The following is a 17,446-nucleotide window of genomic DNA, read 5'->3' on the forward strand; positions in this document are numbered from 1 at the left end:
GTGTGATGTCCATGATCCATTCCCACCCTTTTTTCAAGATGAATCACAGTGGTTCCTTTTGCTAAGAGTTAGTGACAGAGGAAAGAACTAAATATGTCCAACTGATCGTCCACACCACATTCAAGTCCATCTCTAATACAGTTTTCCCATGAAGTATTTCAGCAACAACCCACTAAAGAAAGATGTGCATAAAATTCTTCTCTGCTGTGAGGCTAGACCACAATATGGTACGCGTAAAGGCTGTGACAGAATAGTTTGGTAAAGGCATACTTCTCACCCTGCCAAAGCCCACATCCAGTGGTGCACAGTGTGTGAGAAAGATCCAAAATGAAGACCATACAAAGACTATGAAGGGCAAGAGGCTTAATCTGCAGCCAGGAAGATTTAAATTAGGTATTAGGAAAAAATTTCTAACTCGATGGGTAATTAAGCCCTGGAATAGGCTTCCAAGGGAGGCTGTGGCATCCCCAGTTCTGGAGGTTTTTAAGAACACGTTGGACAAACACCTGTCAGGGATGGTCTACTCTAGATTTACTTGGCTCTGAGTGCAAAGGTCGGACTTCATGACTGCTCAAGCTCCCTTCCAGCTGTACGTTACTATGATTATTCATGCAGGATAATCTGAAAAGTGCTGTGGGATTCATTCCTTTAGTGTAAATAACTCAGTAACCACAGCTATAGGATTCTTTATTTCTGATGTAAATAATTTTCAGTAATAAAAGCAAGGGGACATCAAAGGTATGTGGAACTGAGGCAGCTGTGATTAAATTAATTATATGTCTCAAAATGAGAGACCGGGGTGAAAGAACCAGGAGTTTGTGTTTGCTTTGTTCAGTACCAGGAGCACTAATACTGTTCAGTAAATAATTATAATAGTACATGATGTACATTTTTGGTCTGTTCACACAATGTACTCAGGTTTTCAAATATGGTCAAACATCTTATTTGCACATGATGATACTATGGATGTGCAGGCAGATTAGCTGTTAACTTCTACCTGGCTATTTGCTTACAGAAAGAGACCAGTTTGTACATGCTCAGAGTATTTGTTCCACAAAGTAGATACTTGGGATTGCACAAGTTTATCTTTGAAAATTAAAAATTAGCTGGTACTAGCCCTGCACAGAAAGAATGCTTTCACTCATGGCACCGGGCTGTAGTTTTTCCATTATTTCTTCCTTTTTATTTTTGTAAAGCCAAATTATTTTTGCTTAAACAATTACAAATCATTCTATAAAATACACACAATCTTAATATGTGCTAATTGCCCTTTGCATCACTGTGGCAGGGCAAAGGGACCTCAAACCTGCCCTAGAAGGGCAGCTGGGCATTCCCCCTTGTATACTGTACAAGCTTTCTTAGGTAACACAGAGTCGGTGTAGCTGGTTCTACGTCACCCAGTTCTCCCACCTCAGTGTCAGAGATACACACACTTTAAGCAGCCGTGAGCCTATTCTAATATGCACTGTGGGCCAAACTGCCTTCCAGGACTGTAAGGCAGAAAAACATCAATGCCTCCTTTGAACCTTCCACCTGCTCTTAGGTGCACAAGCAGAAAGCTGGGTCACACTGGGGATTGAACCCAATGAGTCAAATTTTGCTACTCATTCCCTTTCTCTCAGCTTCATTCACTTATGTAGCAGTACAGGACTTGTGACATTACAATCACATATTGGGTTGTGAATGAAATTGTTTCACCTGAGGCAAAATGTGAACTGGATTTACAAACAAAAGTTTACACTTCTTTAAATGTGTCTCAGAACCTTAGCAGATCGTGATGTCAATGAATGTATTGGGAAGGAAAAGTAGGATAAATAAACATGCAAAATCTTGGTAATCAGTACAGATGGAAGGGAAATGGAACACAGAAAAGGCATGTGTCATTTGTCTAGAGTAGTTTTGTTTTAAAATTGACTGTGTATGGTCATGACTTTAAGATTGCTAAATATAATAGCAGGCTCTGATCAATTTAAAACACTGGCTTTTAATTTTGCAAAGTTTGAATGTATCCAGAGAGTGAATTATCAATCCTTTTTTTGAAGGGTCCCTGCAAAATGTAAATGATACTCACAAGGAAGTACAGCATTTTTTATTTCAAAAAGGGAAAAAGTGATACAGGCTGTAGAATAAGACAGTTTGCTCTCTGTCACGGCTTGAACTTATCAGTCATGAACTTGCTGAAAAACAAGGATTTTTACTAAAACATTTAACAGTTGTTTTATAATGAGATTATTAGATTGTACCACATACAAAGGCAACTTTAATTCTGGCATTACCTAACTTTCAGTGCTTGACTTTTCAACCTACATAATGTTCTTCTGAGATAGGGTGGGTGAGTGTGTGTATGCATATCACCGTTCTAGGGCAAATGGCACCTTAGACCCCATTAGGTGCTTGGTTTCCTGTAGCTCACTGCTGGAACCATGCAGTCCAGACACTCTTAGACTGGCTCTCTGGGAAGTAGTCCCCCTGTTTCTCAACCATGATAACGCAACAGGCCCAGCTGTGTTAGGCACCTGTAAGCCCTTTCACTTCGGGGACCTGTGAGCTGATTAAAGTGACTCACAAAATGTCTCTTCAAAGCAAAGCATTATTTATTCATTCCCCCAAAAGGTCCAAGCACACAGAGCAAAGAGTAAAAACAATAAGAGATCTATATACATGAGTCTTAGTTACACTTTAATCTTTCCTAACAGCTTCTATAAGTTCCCCTCAGGTCGGCCAAACTCCATGTCTGGCTGGGAGGAGCAGACTGTCCTGCTTGCAGCATGTCCTCTGTCTGTGTGTTGCCTTGCGAGCTACAAGAGTGACTTCTGCTGTGTGCTCGCAAATAGAATGACCATCTTTTCAAAAGGCAAAAGCAGGACACATGCAAGACCCCCTGCCCCCTTGCGCCTCCTCTTTCCCCTGGAGCCCCCAACCCCCACCTCCCCCCAAGGCTTTGTCCCTGCTCCTCCTCTTCCCCCTAAGGTCCCACTCCCTGGCCAGGTTGAAATCCAGAGCCAGGCCGTGCTAAGAGCCACCCAGCGACCATGTCCCTCTGTGGGGAGTCCTGGACCCTCCACCTGACCTAGGCAGGGGGCTGGGGGGCCCAAGAGCAGCCCCTGGCCTGTGTCTCCACCCCCCCAGGGCTCCCCACAACAGCCCGGGTTCCCTTAGTGTCTCTTAGTACTGCCCAGCTTCGGCTTTTGGCCTGGTCGGGCATGGAGCCCCAGAGAGAGAGGTGGAGCCGGGGGAGGCCTTCTCACGGGGGAGGGGGGAAAGAATAAGACCCACCTCAGGCCCCCCCACAACAGGAAGAGCCTCAGGCAGGTATGGAGTGGAGCCACAGGAAATCTGCAGTAATTCGGCTTGGGAATGGGACTTCAACTCTGCATTTCAGGAACATCTGCCCCGAATTGGGCGGGACAGTCACCCTAGCTCTCACTGGCAGTTCGTGGGCAGCCTTCCTTAGCTCACCCATACGCCTTCCCTTTTCTAGGCCTTGGGTCCTGTAATGGCTTAGTTCCCTTGATCTCTCTCTTCTCAGCCTTGGCAAAATGCTGTAGTCACCTCTTCATGGCTGTAAGTCTGCTATTGGGCTAAAGTGTTTATGGGCATGCTCCTTATCTAGGCCATTATTTTGTCTTTCTTCCTTTGTCCTTTTGGTCTAACTCCATAGCAAATTTATGCATCATATTCATAAACGGAACAGATATTTTCCCAGTTTGTTACAATGTGCATACGTAAACGTAAAATTCTGATGTACTAACTGATAAGGTCCATAGGGAAAAAACAGAGAAAACCATAAGATGCAAAAAGGAAAAAACAGTCATTAATGTTACAAAAATACGATGTTCTTTCTGTAGACAATATACAGCATTGGGATAGAATGTAATAATCCCAGGTTTTGATATCGGTCATCCTGAATAATGCTCTTATCTTCAGTCATGGGGATTTACTGTATATGCATGACTGCCTACACACTGGAAATATTACCCCTCTATGTTTGACGTTAAAATATGGTATTATCTCAATCATATTTGATAAACTTATTTTTTAAGAATCAGAAAATAGCTTTTAAAAGTCAAAACCATGCTTTTAAGAAAAAAGCTTTTCTTAGAGGAACAATATATTAGAGGAGAGGAATAATAGTATAATCTTGCATCTGTTTGTTTTTGGAAGGATCTTTGCTTGTACTAATACATTTGTATGCATCAGAGAAAATATATCATCCATAAAAAGACAATTACAGAGCACCAACCAAGCGTTTCAAACATTTTTCAGTAATGTCTATAAGGAAGCATCACTTGAAAGAAAGATTTTATTGTTTTGTTTTTCTATAACTTCATATAAATCATTCCATAAAAGTAGCCATCTTACTTTTATTGATCGAAACTCAATCTGAGCTGCATCTAGGATTAGCTTTCAAAAATGTTAAATATCCTGTATAATATACAGTTTGCTTATCTGGTGCAAATTTTTTTTTTTTATTAACAATGGTTGCCACCTGGAGCTGAGTGAATGGTTGATTTTTTCGGTTTGGCCAGCAATCTGAAAAACCAGAAAATATTTGATGTATGTATTTCTGTGTGTCCTTATAACCTTTACCTCAGTGGTTAAGATACCTGCCTGTGATTCAAGGGATTCAAGTGGGTTTGAATTCCCACTCTGGAGCAAGGACTTGAACTCAGATCTCCCCCTTCCCTGGTGAGGGCCCAAACCACCTGGCTATAGTCTATTTTGAGGTAGCTAGCTGTCAGTGTCGCCTGTTGAAGCTGCTCTACCTTTTATAAGTACATGAATATTCATTGAGCCAACAAGAGAGAGAATGACTCATAAACCTGGTGGTTTGGGCACTCACTTGGGAGAGGTAACAGATGTGGATTCAGATCTTCTTTCTGCCACATTCAGAGGAGGAATTTGAATCTATTTTATACAGATTTACTTCTGTCCTTTAGATCTGTGGCCTGAGTTTGCCCTTTACCTTAGAAAATCTCAGCACGTTGATTACCAAAGGCTATGTCTACCCTACCATGTACCCTACAATCAGTATAACTTATGACTAAATCAGCCCCCTGAGTGACATAAGTTACACCAACATAAGTGCCGGTGTAGACAGCACTATGTTGGTGGGAGAGCTTCTCCCACTGACTTAGCTGCTGCCGCTCATGGAGGCTGGAGTAGTTAAGCAGGCCAGGAGAGCTCTTTCCCATTGGCTTAGAGCGGTTACATTAGAGATCTTACAGCGGCTCAAGTGCATCGGTGCAGCTGTGCTGCTGTAAACTCTAGTGTAGCTGTGCCCTAAGACAGACCTTTGCTTCAATACAAATGCAAGTTTTGGCCTAGTTTCCAGGAGTCATGCAGTACAATTTTCTGAGTTGCATCTTGCATGTTATATTGTTAGACAGACGTTTTCCCCTGAATACAGATTTATGATAGAAGAGTGATTGAGCTCAGTGGGAATGATCAATGCACTATGCTTAGTAGCATTTGCAAGTTCAGGCCCTAACTTTCCATTAGCTATTTCCAATAGATCAGGCTATACATTGTAAACTCTTAGGGTGAAATTCTGGCACCATTGCAGTCAATGGCAAAACTCTCATTGACTTCACTGCGGCTTGGATTTCACCCTTAGGGCCAAATTCTGAGTAGATGTTTGAAGGCAGACCAAAAATTGAAGGGGACACACAACTTTGTAAAGAAGCATTGGCAAAACCATAGTTTATGTGCTAAGGTCATGCTAGCAGAAACAACAGTAGCCATGTCCGCAGTTATTTCTGCCACCTGTGACATTGTAGGCATCAAAGAGCATGATCTGGGACGAAGGGGCATGTTAGTCCCACTGGCAAGCTCCACTCATGCTTCACGCACTTCCTTATTCCATCTTGTAACGTGTACAAAACCTAACAGAGCTCCAGGGCCACCTTTTCTACCCACTCATGGTCTGCCCTGGATTGATAGTGTACCCTCTTTGATGCCTGGTGTGGTTCAGGGACAGAGATTTAAAAGAGTCAGTTAGCAATATTTTTCTTTAAACCCCAGCTTCTGGAATCAAGAGATTGAATGAGAATCTCAGCTTCCATCTTGTAATAAAGTCAGTTTCTAACCCTCATGGTTGCAGAGAAAAATCTTTATGAAGAAGGGAACCTTAGTGGCTCAGAAACCAGAAAACAAATAAAAAAAGACAAATAAACCAGAAGACAAAATAAATCTCATTATTTTAAAACCAGTCTCATGACTGGAGGAGGGTAGGAGATCCTGACTCAATTTTTGAAACACTTGGGGTTGGCAGTCCTGCAATGGGAGATGATAGAGCCCTCCTGCCCAGTAACTGTGGCTGGAAGGATCTGGATAAAGGGCTTGCTCGGTGTAAAGTCTGCTGACTGCAAGACCTTAGATTCCCTCAGCACCTCCAGGCCTGTGGATTGGGGGGCAGCATTGGATGCATCTGTTCCATCCCTATGGAAACTTTCTCCACTAGTCCTGAACAAAGACACACATTTTGGCCTATATAGATTTCCACTGTTCTCACTTATATGAGGGTTTGACACATGTAATTCAGAATTTGGCCCCTTAACTAAATTTTGTATGTTTTCAAGATCATATCAAACAAACCAGATGGATTGTATTTTATTCTGAATGGGAGTATTTAAAAAGGCTGGCATAACGGATAAAACTTCCTGTAGGGATTTTCCTGTTGCACATTGCATATGCAGCTTTCCTTCCTCCAGCCACACTTGGAGTTTGGTCAAACATTCTTGGGTTTTAACCAGTGGAGTAATTTTGCATCCCTGTTTATTATTCATCCTGTTGTATTTATTTTGTATTCCTCTTATTACATAGCATGAAATTTTACTGTACTTCTCCAGCGAAATTCTGCAAAGGATTTCATTTAGCATGCTTCATGCATTGAGCTAATTAAGGAAAAATCATTCTTTGAGCTAATTAACTATGGTTTTTTACGTGTTTCCTTCTGGGTTTTGCATAAAAGTGTAAACATTTTAGAGCAGCAGAAGTTTGAATGCTAATGAAGAGAGAAAAGAAGCTGCTGTGTATGTTATTCCCCAATATAGTCCTGTTTGGGATCACTTGCAATAACTTGATAAGCAGAGCACAAGGGCAAAATATCCAGAGACCCAAACCTAGCAACACAGACATGAGAATTCTCTGGAATAACTTTCATTTTAACTTACACATGGAGAAAATATAAGTAAAGCTGCTGCAGATGAGAGCTAGGGAAAGGCACATAACCAATTAAAAATATCAAAACAGTTTTGAAAGAAATGCTCTTTCTCCTTACCTCCTAACTAGGCTGTTTTTAAAATCCTTTTTGATATAAGGTGTTTTATAGATAACTGATAGTTTCAATTCTTTCTCATTGAGACTCTAGGTCAAGATGCACTGTGTTAGCGATCAGCATAGATCCAAACGGTCTTTAACTCACCCAGAAGTTAGAGCTTGCTTTATAACCTTAGTAGACAGATATTAAATTCCACTATAAATTACTGATAGATGGCTGGAGACTGTCATCTTTTTACAAGCATCGAGCATCTTGTTAACACCAAGCAAAAAAGTTCACACTCAATTGAATTACTTTAGTTGCATCACCTTACTCATAAATTGTCACTCATTTCCTCCCACATACTGATTTATGCATTCCAAAATTTACTACTAAAAATTCAAGTTGTGTTGCCAAGTTGAGATCCTATCAAAACAAGCCGAAAAAGATAGCCTAGTCTTGTGTTACGTTTAAAATAAATTTGCTAAATAAGGCCTCTTTCTTGTCTTTGGTTACCTATAGGATTTTGGAGAAGATGATTCCCTCTACATCACCAAGGTAACAACTATTCACATGGGCAATTACACCTGTCACGCCTACGGCTATGAAGAGCTGTATCAGACCCACATCCTTCAGGTGAATGGTTAGTAAATGGCATATATGACAATCCACTGAAAACGTTCCTGTAAGCAATGCTGAATGTTAATCTTGTTCTCACAAAGTTATGAAATGGAGCATGTCGAATTTTCTCTGTAAAAGGAAAAAACACAGCTCTTGGTTTGCACATTCACATCATCATACTGTGCTATGTTAGTATTCGTTAGGTATATCTAGCCTTATAGAGTTAGTTTTGCCTACTAAAGCCTATCAGCCATTATAAAACAAACAAAATGTTTGGTAATATACTACGGTATTTTCTTGTATTAAGCTGTAGTGCTTCACATCATAGTATGAACAAATGGCTATTTTTATCGGTAGGACTATTACTTCAGATCACTAATTTCATATTTCAGAAACTGATTCCTGTTGTATTAAATAGTTTGGAATGCTTAAATAAATATACCATGATAGCACAATACTCTTAAAGCCAGTTATTTGGTATAGGTCAGACTATCAGCTGGGGTAAATCAGCATAGTTCCATTGAGGCCAGTTTACACCAGCTAAGAATCTGGCTCTTTGGATTCCACAGTGAAGAGGAACTATTCAACAACTATAAACATCTTTCTGAGTGATCACGTAGGGACAGATTCTGACATTCGTACTCTGATGTAATAGCACCTTACTTCTTAAAGAGTGCTGTGGAGTAGATCTCCAACAGAGAAGAGCTTATATTCACTTGTGAATCACCTTTTTGCTTTCCCAAGGCTAGTGGCTGGATTGGCCCCCAGCATAGTTTAAAACAGCATCAGAGCATTCTGCCCCAATTCTTCCTTGCCCTTAACTGTCCCATACCTGGAGGAAGGAGGAGTGAAAGAGTCAGCTCTTCACCACTGGCTAATCCTCGGCCGTCCCTTTAAGGCAACTGTCTGGCTGATAGGTGCTACTGAGGAACTGGTGGATCTGGCTCACTGACTTCATTCATACACAGTGAGTAAGGTATATTCAACTTGAGCATCAGATTCAGACTTTGGCCCCACACATGGATATCCTTTAGAAGGCCCTTAGCTCCCCAATTCATGCAATGTAACAATTTGTTTAAACACTCTGGGCCTGATTTTCCAGAGCCTTTCCCCTGTGCCATCATTTACAAACGTGGATGTTACTTCCCCCATGTGCAAAGTGGATGTACTACTGTCTGGATTTGATAGCGTTTCATATTCTCTTGGCACTGTTGAAAATGATCATTGTTAGTGCACAGACTGATACACTCTAGCTTCAGCCAATATATTAATTTGGCCAGAGAATCAAATTTTTTGCAAAATATAGCTGTGTTTACTCCACTCCACCTGAATGAATACTTGTGTGTCTGATATTTTAAGGGCTTTAGTTTTGTGGAAATATTTTGTCACAACAAATTATTTTTACAGGAGCATCCTTAATGAGCTGTGCACTTTCCAGACATTCAAAAAGAGACATAGCCTGAGAGCAGCGAAGGACAGAAAAATAGAGACAGATCAGTAGATGGAGGTTAAAGCAAAGTGAAATAATAAATAGGAATTTTTATGCAAGTCAACTAAAGCCATAGTTGGGCTCTCGGGAGACTTAAGTATGATCAGGGTAGGGGCTTTGTGGATAAGTTCAGGGAGGTCTGTCTCCAAGCTATCATCTGGTGGGCCAAGATACCCTGACCAACAAAGAAAAGTGGGATTGGGGAGGAGAGTAGTTCTCTTTTCTCTATGGCAAGTCTACAGATTCCTGGGGAGGTAAGCCCCAGCCTGCATTCAGCTGTCCCCAAGCTCAGTATCTTTTTCTTCAACATATCTCCACTACTACAATGATCACCACCCCCCACAACACACCTTTCAAGATCTGTGGGTCCTACATGCCTAACATGTGATATACCTCATCCAATGCACTAAATGCTCCAATAATAACTATGTGGGTGAAACAAGACAACCAATATGCTCTCCAATGAACTCACACAGGAAAATAATAAGACAAAAATAGCCTGTCACCTGTAGGTGAACACTTTTCACAAAGCAATCACTCTATATCTGCCCTATTAGTCCCCATGCTCCAAGGAAACCTGCACAACACTTTCAGAAGATGAGCTGAGAGCTCAAATTCATAAGTTTGCTAGACACTAAAAATCATGGTCTTAATAAAGACACTGGATTTATGGCTTATTACAACAATCTGTAATCCAGTAACCCTCCTTTTTGTCCTATGACTCCAAGGATGTTAAAGGCCACTTCACCTTGAATGGTCCCTTAGAATATGTGCTAACTTCTTATACTAAATTATCTGTTCCACCTTGTATTTAGCTGTGACACCCTAAGTTCCTTTTCCAAACCTGAAGAAGAGCTCTATGTAGCTTAAAAGCATGTTCCTCTCACCAACAGAAGTTGGTCCAGTAAAAGATATTACCTCAACCACTTTGTCTATATTTTTCCCAGCATAATTTGTATCTTCACCTGCCTTTTTCTGGAGCTGTTTTTTCCCTGGGTAACTGCTTCATTCTTCCAGAAGGTTGCCTCATCTTCCTTTCATCTTCTCAGAATGAGCTGGTCTGGTTTATGTAGGCCCAGCCGCCTCTGAAAGATTGTTTAACTGGACTCAGGTGCTTTTTTTTTCTTCCTCGCCTTCCCCTGCAAATGACAGTTCATTCTGTTGCAAGATCATACAACACACAGGGGCAGACCAAATGGAAGAAGCTTGCAGGTCATTTGACTGGAATCTATCCTAATGTTTATGGACAATAATTTCTCATCTTTTGGTATGGTAACTTGCAATGTCTTAGAATAAAGATAACTAGAATGAGTGAGAATAGGTTTCCTTTCTCAAAATGTTACGTGTGAGATGACTGGCAGTTGGGGAAAAAGCAGACTAACAACTTAATCTTTTCTACATTATATGATGTATTATGAGCTTTGAATGGAGTTTAGTTGGCAGGCAACAATGTAGACTTTGTCATTACTTAGAATTCAAGGCCCAAAGGCTTTTGAAACTAAAACCTAAATGCAAAGAAGATTAAAGGAAGTGGGATTTTTCAGTCAGTGGTTCTAATGAGAGGCATACTCAAGCTTGTCTCTCAGATGTAACTTGTTGGGAGGGATGTGTGGTATTTGTGGATGAACGTGCTGGGGGGGGAGAGTTTTGCAGATTAGCTCTGAAGTTTTTCTTATCGAAAGGAGGGCTTCACTGTACAACATTTTGTCTTCGTTTGCCTTGTAATGTTGTAAAGTGCCCTCCCCAAATACTAATATTAAAGTCATGTGCACTCATGTCAAAGAGAACCACAAGTTTGACCTAGTAATACTCTAGTCTGTAGAAATCTTTGTCTTACGCAGTGTCCCGTATTCCCACGTGAGCTCTTGAGCTTTGCAAAACTGCTTTGTTGTAGTTCTTAATGTGCTTGGCTACTCTCCCACATCATTAAAACTCTGCTTTTACACTTGAGTGATTACTTGTTCCAGCATCTGATGTTGGGGCAATGGAACAAAAACTGAGGACAGAAATATGCTGCTTCACCAAAAGAAGACATTGTGGGTGTCCCAAGACACAGTACATCTCAGGAATTTCTTGTCTTTTTACATAACAGTTAGGGAGAAATTCTGGAAATTCCCCAGGGAAGCAGAGAAGAGGAAAGGAGCAGAACTGTAGCTGCTGAGTTGAGATCCCATGAGTCATTCTGCCTACATGGGTACTTGCAGGCAGAATGGCTTAGGAGTGCCAGGGTACTGCACTCAGCAACAGCAATGCTTCAGAAGAGGGTAGCATGTGATTCCCACTGCCCTGCACCTGCTGCTGCTTGCAGTGAAACACGTAGGTAGGAGGCTTGAATCTTCATTGCACTCACAACCCAAATGATTGCACACCTCTGGAGCCATGGAGCTCCACCAGGTAAACCCGCCGTACCCCTCATGCCCATAGGCAGAGAGGGAATGTTAGAAGCAGTCAGATATGTCAGTGATGTCTTATATGTACCTATTTAAACCAGTGGTTTCCAAACTTTGGTTCGCGACCCAGTACTGGGTCATGGAATGCAAGGCACTGGGTTGCCTTGCTCAGCACCCAGGGACCCTGGTGGCCAGCCAGTAAAAACTACTAGTCCCTACCTGTTCTGACACTGCGCTGCACTCTGGAAGCAGCCAGCAGCGGGTCCAGCTCCTAAGCAGGGGGGCCACAGGGCTCCACGTGCTGCCCCGCCCCGAGCACCAGCTCTGCACTCCCATTGCTTGGTTCCCAGCCAATGGGAGCTGGGGGGTGGTGCCTGCGGGCGAAAGCTGTGCGGAGCCGCTTGCGTACCTCCACCTAGGAGCCGGACCTGCTGCTGGCTGCTTCCAGGGCACAGTGCAGTCCGTGGTGCCAGGACAGGTGGGAAGCCTGCCTCTGCACACCTGCTGCACCGTTGACTGAGAGCCACTGGAGGTAAGGCCCCAATCCCCTGCCCCAGCCCTGAGCCCCCCCAAACCCGGAGCCCCCTCCTACACCCAAAACTCCTTATCCCCAGCCTCACCCCAGAGCTGCAGCCCCAGTCCAGAGCCCTGACCCCCTCCCAAACCCCCAGCCCCAGCCCAGAGCCCCTCCCACACCCCAAATCCCTCATCCCCAGCTCCGATGGGTCATGGGCATCAACAATTTTCTTCAACTGGGTCACCAGAAAAAAAGTTTGAACACCACTGATTTAAACTCTTCATGGTAGCTCCCTGCACCCCTCTACTGCAACTCTAGCATACTAGAGATGGGCAGAGAAAGATAATTCCATTCCACAGAGGATTCTGATATTCTGAAATTTGGTTTTGTCCCAGTTTGGGAAAATAACCCCAAATCCTGCAATTTCTCCATGAAAGGCAATGGAACCTTGATGCTGGGTCAGTCCCTCATGGGACCCGGGGACCCTCAGAGCCTGAAAGTGTGGGCTTCCAAGGAATCATAGGCTGCCGAAGACTCAGGCAGACAAGCTAGAAGGAAAACCTGCCTGGCAGGCCGGTTTCTGCCATAACCCAGCCTGGGTTCCATAAGAACTTAATTGAAATTAAACTGTCCCCATGGAACTTTTTGATTTTTGACAAATCAGCAAATTCTGATGAGAAAAATATTTAGCTGGTATATTTGCAACTGACTCTATTCATGACCACTATGCAGCCCGAAGGGAATATTTGAACCACTGACATTTTTCCTGTTACAAAACCCAAACCCCTACAGACGGTAATACCCAAGGAGGTAATACCTCAGAAATATGAAATGTATTCTTTTTGAGAAAACCATGATAGAAAGGGGCATCGAAACATTGCAGTGTATTTGGCCTCAGTCTATTGCAACTGAATGCTTTACAACACATCTGGTTTATTAAAGCAGTGAAGGTGCATTTAACTGTAAGTAGACAAAGAAACAACGTTCCTCATCCTCCCAGGTTTAATGACCATTTTTAAGGTATTTTCTAAGACTATTATTGATACTATCCTAAACAGTATTTTGGCTGAAGCTAAATTAAGTGGAAAAACAATATCCTCGAATTTACGCTCTGGGTTGATGGGGTCTGAATAATCAAATGTAATGTAATAGTGCTATGTGGTTGGTCTTCGTTTGTCTGGATTAGGATTATTGATAAAGCAACACACTTTTGTGAAAAAGCAGAAGGTTCTGAAGGATCCTAATGAAAAGAAAGGCGGCAATCTCTTCAGGACCTGCCTAAATCAGCAGCCGGTAATACTGTTAGCAGGATGGAAGCGGGGGGGGATGAAGTTGTTTCTTCAAGGGCACATGTGGAACTTAGTATATTTGCAGGCCTTCATGTCCTCTTTCAGATCTCATTTGGCAATATCAGCAAGCAACAAAGAAAGGAACAAACTTATGTTCTGCTCTGCTACTCTAAATCATTCCACGATTAACATGCCAGGCCGGTTTTTGTATTATTTCTTTCCTTTGCACTCAGTCAGTCACTGCTTTCCTATTTAATGATGTGTTGATTTAACACATCCCCTGTCACATCCTGGCACATATATGCAACAGTTCTAAATGCATAGTTACAACTATACCCAATAAGCATGCGCAGTTCCAGTTTTCAAAACATGTTTCCTCTGTTCTTTTTCTCCACTTAATTTTATACAAGGAAATGCCTTTGGCCCCAGTGTATACTCCATCCAACCAGAAACACCAATCTTCTGATTAACTTCAGGAATCTCCTTTGTCTCTTTTAGGAATGTAACATTGCCATGCGATGCCACATTGATTAGGTTAAAGATAGGCATGAATCATGAAGTTCAGATCCTAATCCAGATCCAAACATCTCCCAAAGTTAAATGTTGTTCCAATGCAGGGTTTAGTTTGGGGCCGATCTCTGTTAGTTAAATGTATTACAGGATAATCTCATTTATTGCAAATCCACCTCTGGAAATGTTTCATTTCACCCAACCACATTAATAAACTGTTCACACTAGTTCCCTTTTTGTCACAGTGAAGATGGCTGCATTCCAGAGAGAATGTCACTGTCTGAAGACAAAGATCCTTTCCAGAATCTCATTTGAATCTTAGAATAAACATAGGTTTAGTTTCACATTACTGCTAATTGTAACACAATGTTTCCCTTTCTATCCAAATATATATGAGCAAAAGAAAGAAAAACATGTTTCCTCAGGCCTCTCTTTGAATTATTTGATTGGTTTTCTACTTCATTAGGTCAGATAATTTTGTTTTGCCTCTAATGACACACCACACATATACTTCCATTACAGGAAGCTTCAGCTGTAAGGTATATTAATGGTTCTATGGCTTTGTAGCATGCTGTTAGGCTCTTTTTTTGTTGCTGTTGACCCAACCATGCTTCAAAGATGTTATTGTTCTTGACACAAATCCACAAAGGGACTTAGGGGCTGTAACGCTCAGCATTGCAGCATCAAGCTTTTAAATGCTTAGCCACCCAGTGGACTCCATGAACCCTGGATGAGGCATGGAGAAAGAGAGTTGTCGAAGAATGGGATCCACCAAAGCCAGCACTTCAGATGGGGAGCAACCTAACACAGCCAATAGCAAATGCTGAGGAGAGGGATGTGTCCTCCTAAACCCGATCCCCATGCCTGAGAAATTAGGTACCTAAGTTTGAGCTGGAGGGAAGTGCCTATTTTCTCTTGAGATCCAGAGCCATGGACCCTCTCCTGGAGTCTGGTGCCTAAGCTGTGTCTTGTAAGAACAGCAGAGACAATACTTAACTCCATACAAACTAGCTGGTTGGGGGGGGAAGAGGCAGCGGGGGGGGGGGTTACTCCCTTAGAACCTTTATTCCAAAGGTAAGGCCACTCACCTGGGATGCTGGCACCCCAGTTCAGTTCCCCCCTCTGCCTGATGAGGAGAAAGGATTTCAGTTTGGGTTTCCTACCTCCCCAGTGAGTGCCCTAGCCACAGGACTAATGAGTCAGTCTCAATATCTCTCTGGCTCAGTGCATGTTTATTTATTAATGGAACAGCTTCAACAGGAGTTGAATATCCCATAGTTCCACCTCGGAATATCCCATAGTTCCACATCCTGGATGAGTGCCTTAACCATTGGGTTAAAGGCTATAAGAGAGTCCTACTCTATCACTCGCCCCCCCACCAGCACATTTTGTCTGAAGTTAGGCATGCTCTGAGAACGCCTATTGGGTGAGGCCCCACAGGTGAGATAGGCAGGGCAACATCTAGTATACCTACTTTGAGGATCCTGCTGGGGCTTAGGCCTCACCCATCAGAACAAAGGCAGCAGTGCATATACCCAGAGGCAGAAACCCTAAGCACCTCAAGAACTTTAACAGCAGAAATGTAGTCAACTCCAGGGTTAGGTGGCACCCTACAGGGCTTTTGAGGATCATGGTGGATTTGGGCCTTTGTCTTCTTGTTTTTGTAATCCGAGGCTTGGGGACTGCAGTGCAAGGTTTAGCTGCATTTTTCTTAACATCAGCCCCTGGGTGCAGGCTAATGGTTTCATAACTTTGCAGTTCTGTAAATGATTCCCAAGGATCTCAGAGCACTTCACAGGCATTAATGAATGAAGACTCAGACCTATGACGTAGTAAGCGTTGTCCCCATTTTACATAGGCAGAAACAGGGCACAGACAATTTGAATGACTTATCCAGGGTCAAGCAGAAAGTCAGTGGCAGAGCCGGGAATGAAACCCACATTTCCTGACTTCCAGTTTAGACTGTGAGTCCCCTCTCATAGGGAACATCAAGGGTGGTATATGGTTAGCATTTCCACATATGCAGTATTAATATGGCTTGGGGGGAATTGATCAGCATTCACATCGCACTCCCCATTGGTACCTAGCCCAGACCAGGGAAGCTAATGATCCAAACAGCAGACCAAATTCAGTGATGAATCATGGTCACATTTTACCTAAGGCACACTTAGAAATCCCACCAATGACATGGTCAAAGAGTTTATTAATAGTGAAATGTAAATAAAGTCTGATGCTAGTTTTGATGTGTATGCATAAGAAAGCTAGTACAAGGAAGGATATACAGGCTTGGATAAACTATGTCAGCTAACATCCTTTTTGCCACAAGCATAAAGGCACCTGCCACAAAAATCTCAACACCATATGGAGTGGCTATGTGGCACATGTAACGTGTGATCTGATGTGTCTGTATCTCATGATTTGTATAGCAGTGGCAAAAGCAGAGAGCAAATATACATACACTAGCTTGCTCCTAATGTCTTATGAAGAAATGAACACGCTGAAGGATCTAAAATTAAAACAAATCCATCCACATTGTCCTTGCAAATAGATCTTTGATAGGAAGAGTACTTGGAAATGTTTTTTCTCTTCCATTTCCTGAAATCACATGAAAATTCTGTACTGCATATGTTGAGTTTAGTGGGAGAAAAAGCAGTTTATCATTTCTAACAAAAAGATTTTGCTGAGGATAAAGACACTTGTAAAATTGTAATCAGCTACAAAAACTGATAGTTTGCAAATCAAGAGACCACTGGGTGTAGAGAATAATTTTCCTTTGTTCCTGTGCTCTGAAAAACATCAGCATAATTCACAATAATGTGTTCCTTGAATACAGTTTCCATAGGTAGTTGGATCTTCAGCTCAATTATGAGGATCCTCCAGGAGAATTTGCCAGCAGTGGAGACATGTTTTGAACAATGCAGTGTTTTGTTGTGTGGCATTTAACTGAAAAGAGAGAGGGCTGCAGATCCGTTTCATTTGCGAACTGAAAGAACTAAAACATCTGAGGAATGATTAATCCATTAATTAAAATAATCACTAAAGCACGTATATACTGTAGCAGCAATGTATTGCTTTGGGGCTTGATTTGGTCATCTTTATTCATAGCGACTTGCACCTTATTACTGTGAGCTCTTCTACAGAAATGAATGGGTCTACTCACAATGTAAGATGGCATGAGTAAGGATGGCAGAATCAGGCCCTTTGCAGACAAGTCTATTTAGCGAATCTCTCTATTGCATGAGTCCTGTTCCTTTACAACTTTGTTTAATATAATGGCATTTTTATGTTGCCTTTTGCTGTAGACATAGTATCATTTTGGAGATATATATTCACAAAGGGAAATGGTAAACTATAGTCCATATATTCCAA

At 42.1% G+C, this 17,446-nt stretch overlaps 1 protein-coding gene across 4 annotated transcripts in view; it reads left to right on the forward strand.

Moving 5' to 3' along the window:
• The window catches only part of FSTL4 (follistatin like 4), a 490,949-nt gene that overhangs the window by 431,984 nt on the left and 41,519 nt on the right, over positions 1-17,446 (forward strand). For all 4 annotated transcript variants that reach the window (XM_043520692.1, XM_043520690.1, XM_037907517.2 and 1 more), the window contains one exon: positions 7,784-7,904. In XM_043520692.1, the coding sequence (XP_043376627.1) occupies positions 7,784-7,904 (121 nt within the window). The remainder of the gene's footprint in view (positions 1-7,783; positions 7,905-17,446) is intronic.

This window comes from Chelonia mydas, chromosome 8 (genome assembly GCF_015237465.2).
Source record: "Chelonia mydas isolate rCheMyd1 chromosome 8, rCheMyd1.pri.v2, whole genome shotgun sequence".
NCBI classification, from domain to species: Eukaryota; Metazoa; Chordata; order Testudines; family Cheloniidae; genus Chelonia; species Chelonia mydas.